The sequence below is a fragment of the Chiloscyllium punctatum genome, chromosome 44 (assembly GCF_047496795.1).
Source record: "Chiloscyllium punctatum isolate Juve2018m chromosome 44, sChiPun1.3, whole genome shotgun sequence".
Taxonomy (NCBI): Eukaryota; Metazoa; Chordata; class Chondrichthyes; order Orectolobiformes; family Hemiscylliidae; genus Chiloscyllium; species Chiloscyllium punctatum.
The window spans coordinates 45,905,519-45,932,826 of NC_092782.1; the positions used below are offsets into that span (position 1 = coordinate 45,905,519).

The 27,308-nt window shown below is 39.2% G+C and overlaps 1 protein-coding gene across 1 annotated transcript in view; it reads right to left on the reverse strand.

Moving 5' to 3' along the window:
* snd1 (staphylococcal nuclease and tudor domain containing 1) overlaps positions 1 to 27,308 on the reverse strand; it is an 868,653-nt gene that overhangs the window by 124,855 nt on the left and 716,490 nt on the right. Inside the window, exon 18 of the mRNA XM_072562814.1 lies at positions 14,362 to 14,506. Within this exon, the coding sequence (XP_072418915.1) occupies positions 14,362 to 14,506 (145 nt within the window). The remainder of the gene's footprint in view (positions 1 to 14,361; positions 14,507 to 27,308) is intronic.

A 27,308-nucleotide genomic window follows, 5' to 3' on the forward strand; every position in this document is an offset into this window, starting at 1 on the left:
GAATTGTGAAAAGTGCTGAACTACACAGTTTGGCAGTGGTGAAATTTAAAGTCAATTCACAAAATCTGGAATTGATAGCCTGTCACACTCATGATGACCATGAAACTATTATCAATCTTCATAAAAACTCAATAATACACGATCTGGCCTACATGCAATTCCAGATCTATAATAATGTGGTTTACCCTTAACCATACTCTGAAATGGTTTAATAAGGTACACGGTTCAATGGCAATTAGGGATAAGCAATAACTGCTGGCCTTGCCAGTGACATCCCCTAAACAAATTTTAAGGAAGCTGTCATGAATGCTTCAAACAGTCGCTTTCCACAACCTCTGCTCTTGTGAAGGGCAAGGAAAGTGCAGAAATATCATGAATTTCATCACTCCTGACATGGACACAATCTGCTCATCATTCACTTCCACTGGATCATATCCTGAAATGCGACAACCACAATCTGGAATGAACAATAAACACAGATTGGCCAGCTCTACCTTTACAGAAATTGCATACTGAACATTAGAATTCTGTCCACTGACTGAAAACTTTGAATACTGGGTCCATAAATAGATAAGACAGCTAAAATTCCAATCCTCCCTGCTACTTTGAAGTAGCCTCTTTCCAAAGATACAACTCAATCAAAAGGGACTTCCCTTCCTTGCTCTCAAATTTTTACTTTTTTATCCCCTGTAAGGGTGGCCTATGTTTGAAAAACACAAAATGGCCCAGGGTTAACAGAATGAGACAGCCTGCTCCAGCATTAAGACACAAAATGGCTGACAAGAGATAAACATAATAAACAGCCTGCTCTAGCATTTAAGTGAAACATAACAGTATCTTTGAACAGGGCTATTCCAAGGTCACCGAGGAGCCCTGCAAGCAACCATACGAGACAGTTTGATAAGAGGATGCCTAAGGATAGACAAGTGATTGATTCCAGCCTCATTAATGAAAGGATGTTGTCCCATTAAGTGAACAGCACCATTAGAACAAGGAGTGTAAATCTCAGTCCATGATTCAGCCAAGCTAACTCATTAAGGGCAGGGAAAACAACAGCTAAATTTATTTTGTAGTAATTGGTTGTTTCTTTGAAGTAATCCACAAAATGAGTAAATAGGTTCTAGTTACAGACTATTCAGATAATCATAAAGATCGATTTCAACATAAGTATAGATACATGTATAGCTGAAGTATAATTAATGCATTATTTAAACATAGATGTTAAAGTTAATTAGTCTCAGGAAACACTTTCTCTTATTTCTAAAAAGGTGCCTGGTAAACCCTGAACAAAACAGATTGGTCACAACTTATTAATCACAAAGTGTTAACTGTAGAAGTAACTGCATAACTTTACACTTTAAAACTAACTTTATAACAGAAATTAATATAACAAATTGTATAGCAGTTAGTTAAAACAATATGTCTTTTATATTTTTTATGTATATAATTGGGACAGTGTAAAATATAAGAGGAATATCGGAATTTGATACAGATAGCACATGGAATACAATGAATAACAGAATTCAAGCAATTCTTAGAGATAAGCAAGTTTGGGACTGACCGGAAGGAGTATAATCAGTAACTTTGGAATGTGAATTAATAGGATGCACAAAAAGATCCCAAGGCCTGGGAGATTATAATGTCTATTAAACACCGAGAGATCATGGGAACCTGGAGCTATCTATAGGATTGCCCATCATTGATTAGGTTTCACAGGATTGGATGTTTGTAAATAAGGGTGAAGGACATAGTGAGAACACTGTATATGATTACTGTAACACAAAACGTATAACAACGTAGCATTCACTGGAAAAATCAGAGTGTGTCATTGATCTCTCTTCCAATCTGAGCCAAGATTAAGGGAATAATCGTATTCTCACATTGAGGCCAGATTCGGGTAAGATCCTTTGGCCCTCTCCCTCCATTAACTGGTTTTTGCTTGAAAAGAAGTCTGCCACTTGTCAATCCTGCTTCCCTTGTCAGTCTTTTCCCCTGGTCGGGGGTTACGCTCCTTCATCCCCAGATCAAATTTTCAAACCAGTGGTTTGGAACCACGTATTACCTTTGACAGTTAATAAATATAACAATGTAATCACTCCTATAAGCTTGGTATTAGCATCTAAGCAGTGGAGGTTGGATCTCTAAAATTAATCAAAGTTGAGGTGCATAGATTTTTGTGAGGCAAGGGGAGGTTAAGGGTGCAGCAAATGAAGCTGAGAACATAACTATATCAGCCACTATCTCACTGAATGATGGAGCTGGACAGTCCCCAAATTAATAATGTCCTATTTACGAATGCTCGTACTTTCAAACACAATACCACACATGGGCAAATTAGTATTAATTTTAATGAACCAATATGCAAACGTTTTCTTGCACTTACGAATGGCTATTTTATATTGTACTGTATTGTGTTCAGAATTGTATATAAATTGACTTGCAGGCAGACACAAGAAAAGAATCCATTCACAATCCAGGGACTGCCTGTACTTACATTTCAACTATATAAAGTTCCCCAATGTCTTATTTTTCTCAATTCCAATGAGTAACTGGTATAGGCTTCGACCTTCATCTCTTTATTGGAATACAAGCAATAAGTAAGCGCTGTAGAACAACTCAGTCCTACAATCGGACAAAATTGTTCACTCACCATAATTCTGTTGGCTCAGCAGACAGGTCTTGGAATTGGGGAAGGAGAGTCCAGAGGTATATGCCATCTCAGGAATTGGTTTGCTACTTGTTGCAAACTTCACAGTATTTGGAGTTTACAAGGATGTCACTGGGCAGAACCTTATTGATTTTTGACTTCTGGTTGAGAACCCCATGTCACCCTTCCCACAAAATCTATGCATCATGTTTAGGCATTTGATCGGTGGACAGTGGGCCTCTCAAAAAAAAACAGGAGTGGAAGTCTCAGCCAATCAGATGTCAACAGCTTTATTTAATAGCCATTCACCCAGTGGCTGCAATGGTAGTACACTCATCCAAGGACAGCTGCTGGATCTCAAGCCACACATGAGTGATATCATGAGGAGAGTCAGTGGCAAGGGCATAGGGGTGCTTTCATATTTGCAATGCTAAGTCCCACCTTCAGGCATTAAGTGCCTTTGATCAAGGGAACCATCCCCAAACATCACTCCACAGAAAATTCCATAAGGGTTTCCTCGTCATGTTCCAAGCTTGGTGAGTCTCCTATTGGGGTAATGTCAGCAGTATTGATATCATGTGCTTAAGTAAACGTTAATTGTCCACTAAGAACCACAACTTTAATTAGAATGACTGTGGGAACATGATGGGGTTTCTGCTTGCCACCCCCTTGGCACTGACATAGGGGAAGGTGAGTTCCACCCACGACACAGTCGTGTTCCAGACACAGATTCTGATCAGGGCAGGATTACACTAATTAAGTTACTGATTTGTAAAAGAATGGACTGACTCAAGTACATTTGGTCTCCCTACACTAAGTGAGTCAGACTATACAGCTCATTTCCTGAAGGAGACTGCTGAAAGCGTCACAATGACATTTGTTTAATTTTGGTCCTCTGACCAGCACGTATGTGCACTTGGGGGAAAAACCACGAAAAAAATCAAGTTAGAAAAAGAACTTTAAACCCCATTCTTAATACATGCACGTAGGTGGCTTGTTCAACGATGTTGTGATCAGAGCTCAGTCCAATTCTATCCAAGCACAGGTAGTTTGCAACAATAGTAATAGATGATGATCAAGAGTAGAAACTGTTTGTCCCCTAAACCTGAAGGATTATAATAAGCACCTCTACGGAGATCAGCTAACAATAGATTGTGAATTTGAACATTTCTGCAGTGAGTTAAGTGCTGCCTTTATCACTGTGGAATTCCCGCAACAAATTTCTGTTCATTTTCTCATTATTCTGTTGAAACTGGGATGAAAGGATGAGAAAGCTATTTTTAAAAAGATGGTAAATTTTACCACTGGGGCAACAAGATTCAAAAAGGTAATGCAGATGCTGGAAGTCAGAAATTGCTGGAAAAACTCAGAAAATCAGGCAGCATTTGTGAAGAGAAAGCAGAGCTGATATTATAGATCCAGTGATCCTTCTTCAGAACTGATGGTAGCTAGGAAAGGTTAGGTATATATATTAGGGATGGGGTGGGGGAGGGGAAATGAGCAAATGATAGGTGGAGATGGAGCCCAAACAGAGAGAAAAAACACACAGTTGGACAATCAAATGAGTGGATAAAGGTCAGTCTAGGTGAATCAATAGCTGCAATGAGAATTGTTAGTGGCTCACAATGGGTTGGTTGTGGTAACAGCCCATGGGATGGCAAGGCCTGGTGTGTGGGGTATGGGGGGGGGGGGGGAGAGAGAGAAGAGAACATGGGTGAAGATGCTCAAACCCTAAAATTATTGAACTAGATATTGAGTCCACAAGGCTGCAGAGTTCCCAAGCAGAAAAGGAGGTGTTTTTCTTCCAGGTTGCATTGAGCTTTCATGGAGCAGTGTAGCAAACCTGAGACAGAGATGAGAATTAGATTTAGCTTTATTGTTAAAGGACTACAGTAAAAAATTGATATGTTGCCACTTGTGGTGCCATCTTAAATATAAAGGTACCTAGGTTAGGATTCTTAAGTACAAATTCTTAGAGAAATAAAATTAAAAAATAAGAAATAAAATGTCTAGCATTACAGATAATAGGAATAAAGTAGAAAAATAAAGTAATAAGAAGTTCAGAATAATAGCCCTTCCAACCCAGCCCACACTGGCACCTAGCCTCTCTTCTGCACCAGGCCTTGATTCCAGAATGAGCTGGGCTTCACCTAGTCGCTCTTGAGGCCAGGTGACCACTCTAGAATAATCTTGAGGCTTGAAGTTCACACTGGGCCGAATGACTGCCTTGCTGGGTGGCTGAGAGATCACCACGCCGGGTCTGCGCTGAGGCAGAGTCTGATTCTGTGCTGGGGCCAGGAATTCAGGATGTCGCTGAGAAGGAAGAAAGGAAAGAATAATACAAAACAGAGAAAAGAAAGAGAAGAAATGGTCAGAGCAGACGGGTTCCAGCTCAACAGTCCTACTCAACTGCCACCTTGCAAAGATGCAAGATCTTGGCCAGGGAACATGATGATGTGTTGAAAGGTAACAGGAAGCTCAGAGTCATTTGAACATGTGTGCTACAAAGCAGGCGCCCAGTTTGTGCGACTTCTTCTCAATGTAGAGATCAGAGTGAATACAGTTCACCTTATGAGCTGGCAACATTTTCCAGAAGTTTCCCATTCTCTTGAAAAGAAGAAAGCCTAACATTCAACCTGATTCTGCTTTTCCACAACTTAAAAGCATGAATCTTGGTATTCCCTAACCTTCCAGCAGTAATAACTAATTTACACAAGCAAAATGTTGTCCTGATAACATTATAAGCCTTAATCAAAATCACCAGATTCTCTAATGTAGACATGGGTCTTTTTTGAAACTGGGGTATTTTAAACTGAAGTAATCTTTTAGATTAGATCCCCTACAGTGTGGAAACTGGCCCTTCGGCCCAACAAGTCCACACCGATCCTCCAAAGAGTCGCCCATCCCCCTCTGACTAATGCACCTGACACTATGGACAATTTAGCGTGACCAATTCACCTGACCTGCACATCTTTGGAATGTGGGAGGCAACCGGAGCACCCGGAAGAAACCCACGGGAAGCATGTGCAAACTCCACACAGACAGTTGCCGGAGACTGGAATCGAACTTGGGACCCTGGCCCTGTGAGGCAGCAGTGCTAACCACTGAGCCACCGTGCCACCCTGCAGTCTCAGAGCAATCCTTCACATCCGTCAAATATTTATCCGCTTACGTTACTTTGACCATAATATTGCTGGCAAAGATTTCTATATCCTTACAATCCTCTTTGTTAAAATAAAACCTTTAATTATTTACATTTTGGTAATTTTAAAGTTATCAGATTCTTCTACACAATATATTTGTGGTCTTGCCATCCCTAATGATATTCTAAATATGGTTGAAATAACAATGAACACAAGTCTCATAACAGAAATAAAATTCTGATGATTTCATAGTGTCTAGACTTAACTGATGTACAAGAAGTCATTTGAAGCAAATTAGAAGTAGGAATTTGACAATGTAACATAGATTCTTCTGCATAGTTAATAGAAATCTAAAGGAATTTTGTCTCAAGTCTTATAAACGTAATAATTTCATAAAACTCCTACTGCGACAGAAAAATCTTACCACATTAAATATTTAGAAGCATATTGTTGTGATTTACCTCCTGTAGAATGAGACTTTTAAGTAGTTAAAAATAGACAAACTGTTGCTGAAATCATTTGCAAAATAGCTAGAGTTTGTCTACTGAACCACACAAGCATGTGGTTCATACATACATGTCTATTAGCTAGCTGAATATTGTTGGACCAAATGGGGTTACTAAGACTGGTCAGAAGAAATTACCATGGTTTCTGTCCTAGGACGTACTTGCATTCAAAACAGAACAATTCACCTGAATTTAGTACATTTCAATTGTTGTCAGCTCAGCTTCAACTCCTCCGAGCATAGAACTCACCCCTATGATGAGGAAGAATTAATTTCTGTCTGCTTCCATATATAGTTTATGTCGAACATTGAACTGTACAGCACAGGAACGATATTGTGCCAAATTAAACAAGTCCCTTCTGTCTGCCCTTGGTCCATATCAGTCCATTTCCTGCATATTCATGTGTTTATCTAAAAGTTTCTTAAATGCCCCTATTGTATCTGCCTCCATCACCACCTCTGGCAGTGCATTCCAAACTCCTACCAATCTGTCTAAAGAACTTGCCCCTCGCATCTCCTTTGAATTTGTCCCCTCTCACCTAAAAGGCATGCCCCCTGGTTTTAGACGTTCCAACTCTGGGAAAAAGATTCTGACCATCAATCCTATCTATGCATCTCATAATTTTATAGACGATAGTCTCCTCTCAGCCTTTTCAGCTCCTGAGTTTTTCTAGCCTCTCCTTATAGTTCATACCTTCTTCTACATGTTGGTCCTCTCAATGAAAACTGAAATAATTCACCTTTGTTTCTGAGGGTCAGTACTTAATAGTTCTGATTGAGGCTAGGAACCAGGGATAGCGCAGTTTACAGATTTACTGTTAACACATGTGGAACTAAATTGGTGAGCCATCCTCTTATTAGTTAATTTCCATCCTGTGATTACTAACAATAATAGCATACTAACCAAGAGAATGGAAAGAAATTACACTTATAAGAATTAATGGAAATTTCAATTCCATTGTGACTAGTGATTGATCAAGGCTTTCAGCACAGTCAGTGGACTATATTCGATTCCTGCAATTGCCATCGTTTTGAATAATTGCAGGAACTTCCTGCTTGTATTCCATCTGAAAGCTGGCAAATAGAACAACACACCCTGCACCCCATGGTAGGGTAGTTTGGATAAAGTGCTCATTACACCATTGGTTAAGTTAATAAACTGGTCTGGACTATCATAGGGAAAAGATTGAAATATCCCTGGGAGAAAAAGTTTTTTTTTTGTATGGGAGCTTTTCCAGTTGGCCTTCCTGTTAGTCAGACCATAACTTAGTTAACAGACTTACTTGCAGCCTTAATAACCTTAGGCTACCAGAGTTACTGGCTTCTAATAGTTGGGGGTCCTTACAAGCAATTGAGGAATTGGACATAACATCAGTACGTTATTACCATGGACAGTATTGATGAAGGTGGGAAAGAAGGACTGGTGAATGATTTTTAAGATCTTTAAAGGTCAACACAGTTTTAATCTGAAAAGAACGAAATGCTGCTGTGAGACTGCAACTCAGATTTTGGAAGAATGAGCCAACCATATTGCTGCTAGCATCATCATTAGTATTTGACATAAGTGATGCGCGCGAGAGAGAGAGAATAACTTTCTTGATGCTGCACATGCATAATTATTTCTTTCTTGGTGGTGATGTATCTGCATGAAGTGATTTACAGTCTCGTCGTTTTCTCTGGGTTCCAATCCAGAAGATGTTATTGTACACCAAATTGCTGTCCTGAGTGAGACTAGCTAGCTGAACTGGATATAACCCTGGACTATATGCCAAGGAGTTTCACAAATTCATAACAACCATTCTTTAATATTAGTTGAAGAATGTCATCGGATAAAAGCAGTTGTAGTTTCTCTTTGGGATGTCCTCAAAGGCTCAAAAAGCATTACATCAACAGCAAGTTTTTCTTTAAGCTGAAGTCTTGTTTCTCAAACCGCTGTTTTCACAGTAAATCAACATTCTATGATGTCGTCCTGGGTCCACTGTTGCTCGTCATTTATATAAACTATTTGAATGAGAATTTAGGAGGCATGTTTAGTAAGTTTGCAGATGACACCAAAATTGGTGGTATAGTCAACAGTGAAGAAGGTTAGCTCAGATTACAAAGGGATCTTGATCAATTAGTCCAATGGTGGCTGAGAAGTGGAATTTGGATAATGCAAAGTATTGCATTTTGGCAAAACAAACAAGGGCAGGACTTTTCCAGTCAATAATAAGGCCCTGGGTAGTGTTATTCAACAGAGACCCCTAGGGGTTCAGATACATAGTTCTTTGGAAGTTGTGTCACAGGTATTCAGCGTGGTGAAGGTGGTATTAAGCATGCTTGCTTTCATTGCTCAGACAATTGAGTACAGGAGTTGGACGTCATGTTGAGGTTGTACACAAGACATTGGTGAGGCCATTTTCACAGTACTGTACAGTTCTGGTTGCTCTGCTACAGGAAGTATATTAACAAATTAGAGCAGCTTCAGAAACAATTTATCAGGATGTTGCCAGGATTGGAGGGTTCGAATTATAAGGAGAGACTGGATAGGTTGAGACATTTTTCACTGCAGAGTAGACAGTTCAGGAGTCAGAGAGATTTACAGCATGGAAAAAGAATCTTCAGCCCAAATTGGCCATGCTGCCCAGTTTTCACAATAAGATTAGTCCCATTTGGTTCGCGTTTTGTCCATATCCCTCCATACCTATCCATGTACCTGTCCAAATATTTCTCAAACAACAAAATTGTATTCACCTCCATGAGTTCCTCCAGCACCTTGTTCCAGACACTTAACACCCCGAGAGAAAGAAATGCCCCTCTGGACCCTTTTGGATCTCTCCTGTCTCATGTTAAAGCTATGCCCTCTCATTTTAGACTCTTCTACCATGGGGAAAGGCTGGTGACTATTTACCTAATCTATGTCTTTCATGATTTGATCGACCCATATAAGGTCAACCCCCTCCCATGCTCCATGGAAAAAATCCCAGCCCAGTGTTACACTGATTCCTTATGAATCAAACTTTCCAGTCCAGTTAACATCCCAATAAATCTTTTCTGCACTTTTCTGACATTATAGAGGTTTATAAAATCGTAAGGGGCATAGACAAGGTGAATGGTAAAGGTATTTTCCCTAGAATGGGGGAGCTCAAAACTAGAAGGCATATTTTTAAGGTGAGGGGAGACAGATTTAAAAGGAACCTGAAGGGCAACTCTTTCCCACCCAGAGGATGGTTTGTTTCAACTGTTATCGCTGTAACGCAATTGACCAATTCTGAACACTGTTTCTAAAGCTCAAAATTTTAAAACATGTGTTGACTGTATTGTGATTACAGCATCAACATTTTGAGCGCTGCCTTCAAAGTCCAAATCTTCCATAACACAGCTTTGCACAAGAACGCAACCATCGCATTATAGAAGAACTGATTGTACGTGGAATGAACCGCCAGAGGAAATCGTAGATGCAGGTACGTTTACAACATTTAAAAGACTTTTTAACAGGTAAATGAATAGGAAAGGTTCAGAGGGATATGGGCCAAACTCAGGCAAGTGGAACTAGTTTAGTTTGGCAAACTTGGTCGTCATGGATGAATTGGACCAAAGGGTCTGTTTTCTGGTAATTTTTTGATAACTTAATAATGACCTCACGATCCACTTTGTGTATATTTGCCACTTCTGCCATGTCGGATTGAACACCTGCCTCTCAAGCTAACTGTCCAGAAATCTCAACATAGAACAGAGGTCAGAGTTTCCCTTAAAACAGAGAGGTGGTACTTCTCACCACAATGTTCTATAGTATGCATGGTTTCATTACTAAAACATCCAATACATTTTTATTGGCAACAGAACAATCAGACCCAAATTCTGGTCTCTCTGGAAAAGGTGTCAGCTTGAATGGCTCAAGTAACAGCCCTAAGTTAAATGACCAGAAATATCAAGGGAATATTTGCACTCAAAAGGGCAATGGAACTATACAAGAAGTTGCTAGAAGTATTATTTAACTTGGTTTAACACATTTAAATAGGATGTTTTGAGGACATATCTGAAGTGGCTTCTTTAAAAAATGTCACTGAAAGTTCAGGTGAGCACTGCAGATTTTTTTTAAAAACAAGGCTTCTCATATATCATATGACTGGTTAACCTAGAGACCCAGATAATGTTGAGGGTATGGGTTTGAATCCTGCCACAGCAGATGGTGGAATTAGAATCCAATAAAATATTTGGAACTAAGTCTCATGATGACCATGAATCCATTGTTGGAAAAACACTTCTAATTCACGGATGTCCTTTAGGGAAGGAAACTGCCATCCTTTCCTGGTCTGAACTACATATGACTCCCGACCCTCAGCAATGTGGTTGACTCAAGTGCCCTCTGGGCAATTAGGAGTGGGTAACAGATGCTGCCTGGCCAGTGATGCCTTCATCGTGTGAATGAATTTAAAAAAAACTTCTTGCTCTGATGTTGACCCTGTTAGGGTGTTTACGAACAGTGAGAGGCTTCGAGTGGTTCTTGTTTTATTTAGCTGAGTTGGAGGAAAGCCTGCTAAGAGTGATCTGCATTGGAGGAAAGCTTACTATGTACAAGATGACCAGCTGATCTCTCCCAATTCTGAAAAGAAAAACTTCTACATTAATTCAGGGTGAAGTCTACTTGTTCTTTTGAAAGAATGATTCAAAGAACATAAATGAATTTCCTGAGCAATTTGGTTTCTGAAACTTCAGAGACAACCTGGTATGATTAGGGATTTGACCCACATCTGCTATAACATCAGAGCAACAGTCTCTGGAACATCCTAGACTTCTTATCCTTTTGCCTTCAACAATAACCCATTGGTCAAAGTATGCCTCCAGCTCCCAAATGCCAATCTCTATAGAGAAATGTTTCCCTCATTTCCTACCCAGAAAAGTGTGTGTGTGTTTTGAGCTATGCTTTGAGGACATTTAGAGGGATTAAACATTTATATTTTCTATTTTACCGACTGTGTTTGTTAACCAAATATTGCATCTTTAATGAATACACCAATAATTGTGTCTATTATGCATCGGGTTAATAGATCTTGTTGTTCAAAAACCTGACATAAGTTACTTTAATGGGTAATCTTGGTAAGTGGAAAAAGCATTTTAATTTTGTGTTGCGACCATGGAGCAGTGGAACTAGAGTGACAGTACAAACCTCCAGCCATGATTGTAACAGCACAAAGAAAATATGTTTACGTTGAGCATAGAAGCCTAGTTACCTTTGGAGAATATGAAAAGAAAGTTGTTAGTTTCTAACAAAAAAAGGATTAAAGAAAGTACTCGAAAGAAATTGCACGGTTTTCTGTCACAACACAATTATTCTGACTGTGGTTGGATGAGCAATTAAGCTAAAGACTTATAAAAATACCAGAGCACTCAGGGGCAAATCAACATTTCCCCATAGAGTCTTGTCAGTGCTCAACCAGATATTTGGATGCAAGCCACGATATTGTCTAATTCCTTTAACTTTTTATTACATTTGGTCCTAATGAACTAATACTGAAAACTTCCAACTAAATGGGCCCTCCTGAAGACGCCACCAACTACAGATGCCAAATGCTGTTAGTTAGAGGCTTTCAATTACAGCCACTCTAAAAAGACAAAGCATGTAGATAATATTCCTTGAGTTATTCAGAAAAGGAGCTAGCAAATGGTATCAACCTCCAGCCATTACGTCTTATGAGCTCCATCTGAGCTGACCTGATATTTGATCTTTCCAATGCCTAATTGGTTGAAGGAAGAAAGAAAATTTACAGAAATAAGTGTCAAGTAACATTCAAATTAAAAATAATCATAACCCTGTCTTCCTTGAAGAAAATACGTTAACACTTAACATTTTCCAACAGAAACCATTGGATAAAGAATGGGGAATTGCAACACTGCTGCTAGCACTCTAGTCAGACGTACTTTGTTATTCACATACTGATTTGCAAAACGCTCATTTTAAATATAATCTTTGTCATCGTGAAGAATTCAAAATTTGATTCCGTGCTAATACGAAGGACATTCACATCAGATAAAAAAATGTTAGAAAGAGAATGAAGTTTAAAACCTACCTCATCCACGCCCCTTTATGAAAGGCTTTGATAGACTGATTGTAAATTGCTACGAGGCAGTCCCAGGTCATGAATTCAGGAACAGTAGAGATTGTATGCACAGTACAGCTCTTTCCACAGTGAACCAACAAGATGGCAAACATAATTCATTCAATTATTAATGGCAGAAAATGTAAGCACAATAAAATTCAAAAGCTTTTCACTAAAATATTTTGGGATTTTCCACTTCCTATACCATCTCTCTCAATGGACTCTCAGAAACTGATATCAAAATTTGGCTAGACCTATGGACAATTTGGAATGCAGATTCATGGCCACTGAGATCCAAAAGCTGCATTCAAATATAGGTTGTAGGGATGATAGATAATTTGTGTGCCTACTTGTATGTCCTGACACCTTCAGCCAAATATCCCGAATTCTAAACATTTGGCATTATTAGCTTTTAAAATACCTAGACGAATGTACTGAGCTTCCTACTGGTTGTTCCATTGCTGGCGATCAAATACTTCCAAATATTACTTAACTTCATACCTTCAGAAAAAGAATGCCATTGCTTACAACAATTGCATGATATCATAAATTTCACAGAACTAATACTCTCCACTCTCTGCTATTTCTACTACAGTACAAAGAAACTGCAATAAATCAAATTCAGATAATTTTGAACTCTGGTTATGGTGAAGTTATCTTTCACTCCTTCTGGCAGAATAAGAAATCCAGTTAAAGCAAGTTTCTGGATGTAATTTGGATTGGTTACTCTGGAACAGTTGAACCTGTGCACAATTGTCACATGATTGCAACAACCAATTAGAATTGAATTAGACCACATTAGCGTAGAATCAAAAACAAGACTGCAGCAATGGCTGCAAAACTATCTCATCCATATCGTGAACAAGTATGCAATAAAACACATTTTTTAACACCATTAAATTGGATTGTTTTTATTGGCCTATACCAAATTGCTCTTTAATGTTTCAAGATTAAACCTGTTATGATGGAAAGCAAAGTTTGGAGTTTATCACATTCTGGTCTGTGCCACCAGGCATAGCACTGAAAAACTGCTGCTACTTGCTACAGCAAAGTCCAAGAAGCCATTTTGCTTTAGGAATGTCAAGACATTACCCACACAGGATGTGGATGACCAAGTTTGCATGGATGATTGTTGTGGCCACTTCAAGTCTTAGGTTCAATAAGTAGAAATGTATTCATATATATACTGGGGTCAAGGTATTATCCCATTATTAAATCCAGTTTAACAACTTTCTATTTCTAGGAAAAAGACTTTCCCTGCACTGTTTTTTGGAGTAGACATAATGCAAGTAATATGATCACAAGGGGAGCAACTTCTATTTCCCTTCCACTGATTTTCTGAATACAGTAAATATGTTCTTAAATCCTTCAGGATTTACAATGTTTCCCACATTTATATAACTGTATACTACTATAGAATAAAACAAAAATACGTGTCAAAAATAAACTTCAGACTCCTGGCTCTAAAGCTGTCAGTGAAGGATTCCCCCTTTTTTTACAGTAAAATATTCTTTTCCCATGTACAACCACCACAGTAATGCTGGATTGCATTGATTACCACACATTAAAAGAAGCTACTTAGTAAATTCTGCTGATCTGACTCTGAAATGAAAAGTTAAAATCGTAACAGCAAACTTCACCATCATATAAAAAAGGTTTTATCCCCTATTGGGAAACTTGATCTTTGTACAAACAGCTTGAATACATCCCAAATTTCAAACATATTACAGCCTTTTCCTCCACCCACAGTTGACTCTATTCTTCAGTTATACTACTACACTGATGGAAGGAAATATTACTAAATTTAGCATGTTTGTCTCTGCAGTATGAACAGTGCTGTGGCCCACAAAGTGACTGGATTTATTCTGCAAGGATTTGCAGATTAATTCTTGATGGTTATCTTTAGTCTCCTTCAGCCAAGGAGATAAGGTTGAAAGGTCACCGAAGGACACATCTCTACCCCCTCCCCCGATGTAGGGTACTGACCAGTTTCAACGTCTTGTACATAGAAGTGGAGATCATCTGTAATCTCAGTTACAAAGACAGGCTTATAGTTGGTTGTGCGCTCCTTTTCCTCTGCAACCTGCAGCACTGCTTCTTCTGCTGGCTGTTCCTCATAATTAGACCAGACCTGCAACAAAATAAGAGTAGTGAGTAGTGACTCAAAATGACATTGGAACTTACTGAAATGAATATTTGGGATTTTGAATCCAGAGTGCTGTGGATATTTTGTCATTGAGTATATTAAGACTGAGAGTGGTATATGATTGAACACCAATATAATCAAATGATGGGAGGATGGGATCCAAAAGTGGAGTTGAGATGAAAGATCAGAGATGAACTTAGGGAATGGGGAAGCAGACTTGAGGAGTGGTATGTTCCAATCCTGTTTATTGTTTTCTAATATTTTCAATTGGGGCCTTTCATCAGATGTCCAGTACACCTATTCTGTCTCAAGTTCTTTAGGTCATATACTTACCAAAACACAGTTAGGTGCCTATTTTCTCTAAAATTGTACTTACAAGGACTGCATGCTTGTTCAGGAAAAATTGCGAATGATGATGATGTCAAACAACAGTTCCTTGTTGGTGGGATACAGGAATTTTTCTAACTCAGTATCAAACATGGAACACAAGCAGCAGCATCTTGCATTTACACTGCACCTGTTTATCTTGCTCAAATGTCCCAAACACTTTCCATTTTACTTATTGAGAGAATAGCAATCATTTTGCGCACAAGAATGTTCCAGAAGTTGGCATTAAACAAGTGATCAGTGAATCTGTAACTTGTACGTTGGTTGAGGGAGGAATGGCTGGGCCATGAGGAGAACTCATTGTGTGACTTCAAAAATAATTGACATTTTTTATTTTGAGTTGAACCATTTGATTAGATTAGATTACTTACAGTGTGGAAACAGGCCCTTCGGCCCAACAAGTCCACACCGCCCCGCCGAAGCGTAACCCACCCATACCCCTACATCTACATCTACCCCTTACCTAACACTACGGGCAATTTAGCACGACCAATTCACCTGACCTACACATCTTTAGACTGTGGGAGGAAACTGGAGCACCCGGAGGAAACCCACGCAGACACGGGGAGAACGTGCAAACTCCACACAGTCAGTCGCCTGAGGCGGGAATTGAACCCGGGTCTCTGGCGCTGTGAGGCAGCAGTGCTAACCACTGTGCCACCGTGCCGCCCACAGTTCTTCATCCACAGGACAACCCTCGGACAATGCACAATTGACTCAGGTTTTATTTAGCGAAGTATTGGTCCACAAAACAATGATAGAGGTGAGAATGCAAACCAAAGAACCAAGTTAATATCTGATTTCCTTTCTCACAGTCTGTTCTTCTAAAGGGTAAAGATCATAGTTTTGGAAGAAGAGCTGGGAAAGGTACGAGAGAGGGTGTCAGAGAGGGTGAGAGAAGGAGAGACTCGTGTGTGCGCGCGTGCGTGTGTGAGAGAGAGAGAGAGAGAGAGAGAGAGAGAGAGAGAGAGAGAGAGAGAGAGAGAGAGAGAGAGAGGGGGAGAGAGAGAGAGAGAGAGAAGACACGAATGAAAGCGAGAGGGTATGATTTGGAGATGCCGGTGTTGGACTGAGATGTACAAAGTTAAAAATCACACAACATCAGGTTATAGACCAACAGGTTTATTTGGAATCATTAGCTTTCGGACCGCTGCTCCTTTATCAGGTGGTTGTGGAATATAAGATTGTAAGACACAGAATTTACAGCAAATGTTTACAGTGTAATGTAACTAAAATTATACATTGAGAAGGACCTGAATTGTGTGCTAAGTCTCTCAGCTTTTAGAACGAAAACGTTGGTTTCAGTTCTTTCATATGTAAATCACAGAACATTTAAAAGTTACATTCTCAAGTGAACTTTAACAATTGGTGTCACGTCAGTCCAGATAATGCACTGAAGGTGTGAGCTGCCTTGTTTGAGACCGTGCCACAATGGTCAGACTGATTCTAATCTTAAAAAAAATGGATGTACAGAATCTTACATGGATTCATGCAGTTTTTGAGCAAAATGAAATGTAATTCTGCAAGTACAAGTTCACCCCACAAACCTGTGTGCATGTGGGTGTCTTGCAGCGGCGGTGGGGGGAGGGGGGTTATGAGTGTTTATGAGACAGTGTGTATATGTGTCTAAGTGTAAAGGGATAGAAGTCTGAGAGAGGCCGCATGTGAGAGTGTGGGAGTGTGGGAGTGTATGCATGAGCGTATGAGGGAGAGTCTGTGGAGTATATGGGTCTGTAGGAGCGTGTATGTGTGCGTGCGTGTGTAGGAGTGTCTGTGTCTCTAGTGCAAAGGGGTCAACCTGTAGTGTGACATGAACCCAAGACCCCGGCTGAGGTTAGTGAGAGAGAGAGAGAAAGAAGAGAGGAGGGAGAGAGAGAGGAGAGAGAGAATGAGAATGAGAATGAGAATACAGCAATGTAACAGGTGGGACAGTGAGTGTGGAGTGTGGCTGAGGAGAAGATAGTGAGCACGAGGGTCTGGGAAAGTGAGTGTGAGAGGGAGGGGGGGACAGCGAGTGACAGAAATGTAGAGACAGTAAGCGAGAGATAAGGAAAATAGCAAGAATGAGACAGAAAGTACAGCAAGTGCAAGAGGATACCGAGTGAGAGAGATCAAAGAGAGAGAGGAAAGTGACATTTGAACCCTTTAGACACCCAAACACACCTCTGCTAATGTAATGGATACATTTTTAATTGCTGTCTTGTGAGCTGAACACAGTGGCATTTACACATTTAAATGATGATTTTCAGGAAATCTTTAATTGTACATCTTGAGGGAGATGATGGGGATTTGACAATGCCTCTTGTAAACGATATCTCTCTGGTATGGCATCATTCTCTATATTGTAACTATGAATAAACTTCAAAAAATGCATAATTAGCTATAAGGCATGTTGAAACATTCTGAAGTCATGAAAGGTACTACTTAAATTCAAAACACTTTTCATTTCTTGAGTTACACTGGAATCTCAACCTTCTTACATTAGGATGTGCAAGATGGGAAAGACTGAGAATTTGAGAGACAACTAATTTGCTACAAATCTCAACTGATTGAGGTTTGGCAAATGTACAGATTTTTGCAGAAGTAGCATTTTTGAAGCTGTATAATTCTATAACTGGCATTCTTGGCACTAAAAATACTATTACTATTCATCGCCAATAACCTGCCAAGCAAGACTACAACATACATATTTATCCAGTGAAGTATTACTTCTAAAATTGCCAAGTTCATGCATTTCAGTACGAATGACTGAGCAGATCACAGTTATGGAGCAGCAGGCCTTAACATGACATTCTTGGTAGCAAAATTATTTAATGATTATTTTATCACCAACAATTCAAAACTCATTCTTATTTAAAAGGGACATTTATATCATCTCTCTGTACTGGGATATTTGACTGATTATTTCACTGGTTTTAACAAAGGCTGGATATGGCAGGATTAACTGGAATTATAGATTTAAAACAGGTTCACTGGGAAGACAATGGCCTTGTGGCATTACTGCTAGACTATTAATTTGGAGACCCAGGGAATGTTCTGCAGACCTGAGTTTGAATCCTGCCATGGTGGAATTTCAATTCAGCAAAAAACTGGAATTACAAGTCTAATGATGATCATGAACCACTATCGATTGTCACGAAAAAATAATGTCTCGATCAGAACAATACTGCCATCCTTGTCTGGCCTACATATGACTCCAGACCAACAGCAATGTGGTTGACTCTCAACATGCCTCTGGGCAATTAGGATGGGCAATCAGTGCTGGCCTAACCAAAGATGCCCACATCCTGTGAATGAATAAAAAAAATTCACGACTCCCTGAACCTAAATCATTGCTGGAAAGTGTGTGCACTACTTTAATTTTGCGCGTAACATGGAGACTTACCTGAATTATCCTGCACAGACTGCTGAATTGGTTGGCGTTAGTTTCAATCTCTGTTGTGGCTACGGATTGGATAAGTTGCACACCAAAAATTGTGCCACTGGCTGGAGTACTCCCTGGCTTTAGCCTGTCTCTGGTTATTTTTCCAAAGGCAATTTGTGAGATGATTTTATTAATGGCCACTTAAGGCCAATTTAAAAGAGAGTGACTGAAATTTTCTATTCAGCCTTTATGCTTCATCAGGTGATAGGGGTCAATTTAGTTGCAATGATAGGCATCCTCCAATGATCCTGTGGTCAAGGCATCTGACAGGTCAGAAGCCCCCCTTTGACTGTCTAAGGTCACCATTTTCATAATTGTGGCCTGACGATAACGCCATCTTTAATTTAGATGGAAACAGGAATTTTCATTGTGAAATACTCACTTCCTTACTTAGCTGTCATTACAGCCTGCTGATGCTTTTAAGCTGGAAGGTCCTCCAGCATTCAGAACCAGCTCACTCCCCTAAATTAGACTGAAATCCTGCCCTCGCTAGTCATTAGTTGACCACACTGGACGAATCCCAATAAGCAACTGTTTTCAACAAACTGGAGGCCTCTGCCCCCCCCCAGTAGGGTTCAAAACTGAAGAATATTGTTTGCACTCAATCTCAGTTCCTGGCTTAATGGCATTTATTATTGCCTAAGTACACCTGGCCTCAAGTATTCAGTGTCCTCTAGTTCATGAGCCTCTCAGCCTATTAGGAATAACAAGGATGTGTAGGATTTGGTCAGCTGTTACAGGCAAACATTCACTTAGCTGGAACTAATTTTGATAGGAAAGACTCCACACGCATATTTTGTGAAATTTTCCTGATTAGGAAATATTCCAAAGCAACAGAATTGCTAGACGCAGATATTTCGACTCAATCCAGATTATTTCTCTTTCCCAAAACAAAGCACATTTTCCACAAACGAGATCACACTTTCCATAACCTCTGATTGAGCAACCAGCACACTCTCAACTGTAGATCTCAAGCTACAAACTACAAGTCATTAAGTAGAAAAAAAGACATTAGATTTTACGAGATGACAGAATTTACCTAATTCTCAATTCCAATTTTACACTAAAGAACCTTCTAAGCCTTTGAATCTCTATGGTTTTATATTTTTTGGATCAATACATGATACAGAAATTATATATGAAATTGAATGTTCATAACATTTCTGCTAACTCCAGCTTGTTAGGTAGTTGAAGCAGCAGAGAATCACTTGCTAGATGAACTGGTTAATGTGAAGGGTTTGCAGAATTACACAGTTTATATATCAATCTCATCACCCTCAATTTCAATGCTATCCAGTAACCTGTTTGAAACTTCATGACTAATTACTTCATATCGTCACTGTTCCCATAGCTTGGATGCTTCAGGAATTGTGCCATCTCACAGGCCTTCCCATATTTATCTGACAGCTGAACCATCCAGTTTGAAAGGAGTACTCAGTAGATAGACCACTCACATATTGCAGGAATTGCAAGTTACCATGCCCATTAATGTACTGGTTACACATGACCACCAAATTTCAATTCAATGTTGACTTTAAGTCCCTGGACCTAACTACCAAATTTGTGTTACATCTGGCGAGGAACTATTTTTAAAGCAGACAAAATGTGGGATTTACTCAGAGAATAAAGCTACGAGTTAGAACAAAGAAGAACATACTACACAACATTCGAACAGGAATCCAATCTACAATACACAGACAACTTATTTCTAATATTCAGAATTAACATGTGATAAGACATGGGTAACAGATGTTAATTGACCACCCCACAACACATATTGAAGAGAAAACGTAAACATGGCAGATTTCAGATTTCTCAGCTATTCACCAGATATTAGTGACATGGTGGGTCATCCACCATCATTAAAATTCAAACATTTTCATAAGTATTCACTTCTGTTGATCCAGCATTGAAATATCATCTAAGAACGGTTCCAATATGGACTGCTCAATGACTACTTCCATTCTGATTGATCACTCTCCTTTCCTGGGTCTCAATCCCCCTGGACTCTGAAGCAACACTCCAATCCTCATTCCTAGGCACAACTCCAGTTCATCACCACTCATCAAGCTAAAATTACACCTGGGGTTTTTCCCGGAGTGCCAATCTTGACAGTGGCATCCAGCAAATACCGCTTTTGGACTTTTCAAACCTCCTTTCACTCCACTGAAGCATTGATACTTGTCGGATTTTTTTGAGCACCACATAGCTTCCAATACAAAACCAGGTTCTCAACTCCCCAGACTTCCTCCTGAGTCTATTTTTATTCACTGCATACTGATTCCTAGAACTTCTTCCACAGTTCTGACAGCAGAGAAGAATGAAATTGCTCAGCATTCCTCATGGAGTCTCTTACACAAAATCTGTGTTGTTCAGCTGCAGCAGTCCTAACATTGAGTCTACATCTCTCTCCGTCTGCCTTTTTCTCCTTCTTTCACTCACTTTGAAGTTTCCTTCACTAAACCCCAAAGAGTCCTGAGTGATTTACCAGAAACCTTGCAATAAGCCCCTCATGTATTACTGGGTAGAACTGAATGTTATCATCTAGCAATTCTTCGAACCATCTGTTCCTTAAATGCTATTAGTCATAGATTTCTTTGATATTGAGAAATTCAGCAAATGATAGAAAGAGAATTTCATCACACATTTGCAAATGTTTAATTTCATTATATCCTCTTGATGGTTACTTGTAAAAGATGGATGTCTTGTTCTTTTGACTCTGGGCAATTCTACCTGTAAACCTATTAAAGGCAAGTTCTCCACAGCTTCTTTCTTACTTCCTAGACATAGGAGAATGGCATTAAGGACCATAGAGGAGGAACAGATAGGATAACAGAATTGGTTTTTGTAGGAACTAAGGCAGCGAAGATGGACATAGGTTTAACCAATCAGTAGCTGCAGAAGTGTAATGGTAAATGGAGGGTCAAAGGCTAGACAGTTGGAATTTTGAAATTGCAGTTTTAAGTATGTTCTAATGAACAATGCCACTTTGAAGTAATGGATCATGTCAATAAATCAGATTTAAAATCAATTTCATCTCATCATTGATGTATCCTATCGTAACAATGTCAATGATTAGTTGATAATCAAGGTCAAAAGTTTTACTTTGCGATTGAGATACATTTATTGTGAACATACCTCTTCCTGCTATTCATGTGACATCCAAACATGCCATTCTGCTGAAAATCACTTATTATACCAGTGACTTACTAAAACTGGTCCATATAAAGCATAAAACTTCTTTCCATTTGATTTCTTTTCTCAATTATCTCCCCATATCTTCTAAAGGTGGTGAGAGCTTACTTTCAAAGGCAGTTCAGAGAAATCCAATGAATTTTGTTTTAGGTGTAGTCAATATTCTTTTGTAGAAGTCAGATATCACATGACACCAGGTTATAGTCAACAGGTTTATTTAAAGTCACAAGGTTTCAGAGCACTGCTCCTTCATCAGATGATGGGGTGATGACCAGTGCTCCAAAACTTTGTGATTTTAAATAAGCCCATTGGACTACAACCTGGTATTGAGAGACTTCTTAACTTTGTCCACCCCTTCACACCATGGCTTTTGTAGATGGATAGAACACAACAATTTTCCACAAACAGCAAATTAGCGAAAGCTCCATCTGATTGATGATTCTGCTTCGATGAGAAATCCTAACCAGGACTCTGGACAAATTCCTGTTTTTAAACACAGTGAATATATCAGAAAATGCATCACCCTCTTAATACTTCATGAGAATGGGCATAAATTCTGAAACCACAATTTTGAATTCAGAGCCAAAAATATTAAGGTAATAACAGTGAAATGATTATCCAAGTGGCCATTATTAATGTGTAAATTCAAACAATCAACAGAAGCAAATTATTGCAGATGCTGGAATCGGTACTGAAAACAAAAAAATGCTGGCGATCACAGCAGGTCACGCAGCATCCATAGAGAAAGAAAGCAACCTAATGCTTAGAGTCTAGATGACTCTGTCATAATTAAGTGGGACAGCATTTATGCAATAGATGGAGGGTGGGGATTTGGGGTGCTGGGGGAGAAAGGATATTGATACTGCAGGTTAAGAGATTGGAATGTGACAACGGCAGAATAATGGTGTGTCTAACTCCAAACAACTATTGTTAGGCTATTCAACTATGGAGCCAATAAAGCACAATCTTTCCCTCCTCTACTGCCCACACTATAAGCATAGAGTCATTAGAGATCAGGAATGAATACCGGCCCAGTTAGTGACATCAATGTCCCATTAGTGAATAAAAGCTATTAAATTGTGAGGAGGAGAAAGAATGACGTCTAATTTTTGTCATCCTCGAGTCTGAGCATGTCGGGCCAAGTATGACACTTCTAATGCCTTGCCTGAATTCAACTAACTAGGCACAGATCGGAAATCAAACATGGGGATCACATGATCTGTGTGGCTTTGTGCTGTGCTGGAGAGTTACTTTATCTATTAAACCAGTCGGCAATATTTGAGAATTAGAGCCAAGGAGCAGAAGTCAAGGTTAATGGATTATGTAAGAAAGAACAGAGTTATACAGAATTGATACGGATTCACAACTGACTCACATCTGGATTATAAAATGAGATAATGGGTCATCGTAATAGGAAGAAACCTAAAGAAAAAGCTTGAGTTCCTTGATGCAAAACACACCAAGAACAGCATTCATTGCATAGTTACAGGCAGACCTGGTTTTTGCCGAGCTTTCATCAACTGAAGCAGGTTATTTGCTTTGACATTATCAGGCAGATAGCACAAAATTCATCTCATATCCTTCCTTTCATTGCTTCTACCTAAGAAAAATCAAAAGATGTAAAAAATACATTTTGGTTTATTGAAGCTCACCTTCCTGTAATTCTCAGTTGATTTTTAAATTCCCGTAATGCCTGCTTCTTAATTACCCTTCCTTACTCCTTTTGCTTGAAGATCATCTTTCTAATGGTGAATCTGAATTTACTTTTTAAACTGTTTAAATTCATACCTTAGGGACCTACTAACCTGTTTACTTTAAAGGATATACATTTTGGCTTTACCTTTTTAAACCAATGTAACCTCTCCACTTCACTGTTTTCATTGGGGTATCTTTCCTCCTAATTTAACCCCTAATCCTGAAAATCAATTGTGCTAATCTCTTTTTACTCTTGTATTGGAGATTCTGGACAAGTTAGGGGCTAATATTCAAACTTGCCTGCATCTTAGAGCAACTAACTTTCTAGGATCAATTTAATAGTGGTGCGCCATGACAGCAGGCGAGACTTCAGATTTAGGATGATCTGGTTTCATTACCTATTAAAGGAAGTCATTAGGGCTGCTGGAACTTAAATGAATGTTGCATTTGCAAAGCACAGACACATGCTAGCATTGCCTTTGTTTTGTGTTTACATTCCTTTTGAAGGCAGAGAGAGTGCAGAGAAAAATAAATCATGACTGAGTACTCTAAGGTACTTCGGTTACATATATAGTTAGGAGAATTTGTATCGGTTTTCCTTGGAGAAGAGAAGAAGGGATTTGATAGAGATATTCAAAATCAGAGGTCTGGACAGGTAGGGAGAAGCCTTTCCTATTAGTACAAGAACAAATAGAGCAAAGGTTTAAGATAATTGGCAAAAGAATCAATGTTGGCACGAGGAAAAGTAATTCCACATAGCGAGTGGTTAAGATCTGGAATACACTGCCAGAGAAGGTGGTGGAGGCAAGTTCAATTGAGGCATTCAAGAGGAAACAGGAAAGTGTAAATAAGAATGGCTGAGCTACATGGAGAAGACACTAAGTGAATTGCTAATTTGGAGAAGCTGTGGAAGCACAATGAGCCGAATGACATCCTACTGTACTAGAATAAGTTTCTGATTCACTATAGCAAAGAAAGATTACAGTTAATAAAACCATTTCCTTTAAGGTTTTTAAAAGTGTTAAGCCAGAAAACTTATAGGGAAGCAACGTTGGAATAAACAGCTAACTGTTTGTATTAATCGACATCACTCAAAAGATTTGGGATTAGATATGCATGAGTCTGACCTTTGACATAGGCAAAACATACATGAAAGGGCATAATTTTCAACAGATCTTTGGACAACTCAGAAGATACAGAAACCAAAAGTATTCTCTTTCACTGAAAACATTTGTCTGATCACCGTGTTTTACACCAACAATGTCTTCTGTATATTACACAGCAAGAGGTTTTTGTTTACTTGAAACGTACTATTATGTATCACTGGAGGATGGAAGTCCCCGACTCATTTTTAAAATTCATTGCTTTGATAGTGGTATTTTTAATCGAAGTTACCATTTATTGCCAACCCATAGCTTTCTTGAGAAGGTGGGATATTTGGTTTGTCTGCTACAGTTGTGTATTGCAGGGTCTCTCTTTCAATGGTCTTCGGCAGTTCCAGGATTTTGACAATGTAACGATGAAGGAACAAGGATATATGCCCAAGTCAGGATGATGTGTGTCCAACTTGTTACAAATGTTGGACTTCATGAGATGTGTTAAACAGTCTGCTTTAATACAAGGAAAAAAAAGAGTAGCTTTGGAAGGGAGACGTGACCTTAAGTACCTAAATAGGAAATGCTGGAGACACTCAGTAGCTCTGACAGTCAACATTTTGAGTCCAATATGACTCTTCTTTAGAACAGATGGCCTTGCTATACAGACTGACAGTCTGTGACAGAGATATGGAAAGGATGACCCGCAACAGATACTGCTATGCCAGAAGAATTACTGTTTTTGAGTGGACCACCAAGCAGTGTGCTGATGAAGATGGATCCCTGGTTTGCAAAGGTCTTGCATAGATTAAAAGACCAATGGATCACCAGAGTATGTCTTGTTACTTGAAGCCCATTCAAGTTTGTTTAAAAGACTGAGTGAAAAGAGTTTTGTTTAAAAAAATACTAAATGATTTACCTTGGTGGCAGAGGAAGAAAAGATCTTCTTAAAAATTGGGAGAAGTTTGAAGCTTGGGACATAAGGACACATGTTGAACTTTCATGTTTTCAGTCAAAGGTTTTGTTGAGCAACATTCATGGTGCCTGTCCACTATGGTTCATGATGACTTCTCATGCAATTTTCAGTTGTTCACCTCAGGAATTATGTACCTGGGCTCTACAGTACCGTCCTTATGGAATCGAGTGGCAGGTAAGATGGATATGTTTGCACTGCCACAACCTAGTGGTGTTCACACTGCAATATTTAAAGTCCAGCTACACATCAGTTCAAATGCTGCAACATCTTACCACATGTCCTGCTGCCGCATCACTATGAACAGCTCTCCCATCCACTTCCATCTGTTACAACTGTGTTGGGAGCAATGTGTTGGGAAGCAAAACTGATTATTTCACCAGTCGCTGGAAGAAAAAATGGGTCCACCCTCCGGATTCCAAAGTACTCTGAATGATTTATCTGTCATTCCTGGACTACTTGCACTGACTGTGGGCAAATATCCAGACTGCAAATATCCATGGAGTCTGGTAGCAGCACGCATAGAACTGACTGTAGACACATCCTTGGACTGGAATCTGACCAGCCCCTAACTTACATTAGACTCCCCTGATCCCACTCAGTACTCTTCTCTTTGGATTTCCAAACATCCACCCACTCACTGTTCAGTGATTCCAATTGTGATAGGTTGTCTGTCTCTCGCCTTGCAATAAAAAACAATGTAAGCTACAGAGACAGGCAGCCTCTGAGTAACTTCTAAGTGAATGAGCCCAAAGAAATGAAGTTCTAGTATAAGAACTATTCCGAGTGGATGCACCCGAACAAAAGTCAGTCATAGGTGTCCCTGAACTCCAAAGTGGAATTCTGAAAGGTTGAAGCAATATGACAGTTGGCCAAAAAGCAGCAATAATGTTGTGGTGAGGCTGGTGGCTTGCCGATGCCTACTTGCGGGTACAAATGGTGGATGATTGTGTCTATAGGCCATGCAAGAGTGTGGTGGTGAGTGCCCAAACAAGCAAATAGTGAGCTGCTGACACTAGACAACTACTTTAACTTTTATATCGGGAATTGGCATCATCTAGTTTCTCAGGGAATGAGATGAAAAATAGGACTGGCATATAAATGATCAAATTTGGGCAAATAATAAGATGCAAATGAACGGAAATAAGGTAGTCACTGGTGAATTTGGAAATCTGTTTTGATAGATGTCAAGATTCTGATTTTATTTATTCTCACCACATTTTCCCTACAGATCATTCTGCTAAACGAGCATTTCATTAATGCAAATTTGCTGTAACACGATTGACGAATTGGGGACTCTGTTTCTAAAGTGCAAATTTTTTAAATGTGTTGGCTGTAATGTGATTACATTACCAACACTTTAAATGCTGTTTCTAAAGCATGATTTTTCTATAACGCGAGGTTGCATAAGAATGCAACCATCGCCTTACAGAAGAACTACCTGTACATTCTCACTATTGCTGCGCCACTCTAAGAAGCAGAAAGTTCCAAACTACATTTCTGCGAAGAATTTAATGCAATATATGGATACGGAGTGGAGTTTTCAGTTGTGTTACGACATTAGTAGGGTGTATCTATTCTCTAACACAGTGTCTTTGTTGCCCACTAAGTGATGCTTAGTCAAGATTGATTTTATTTTATTACAGTAAAAATCTCAAAAAATGTGAAATCTTGTCTGATCCATTGCTTCTGTTACTGGAAAATTCTCTTTTTAAAAGTTAAGAGTCTCTTTGGAGGCCATAACAAAGTTAGTTGAGAAGAAACTGAGCATTGACCTTTAAATCTTAGTTATTCAACAGCAGACATTTCAACATTCTGGATTGTGCAAAGTGGGGATACGTTTACACGAACACAAAAATGTAAGTATTCTGTTACTGCTATTGTGATTTATATGCAGATATTTTTCAAAACAAACCTTTCCACACTGTTAGCTCACTGCATAATTAATTCCATATATCTAAAATTCCATTAAGCCATTCCCTTTCTTCGCTCAATGAATTATTTGTCAAAGTGTGAATC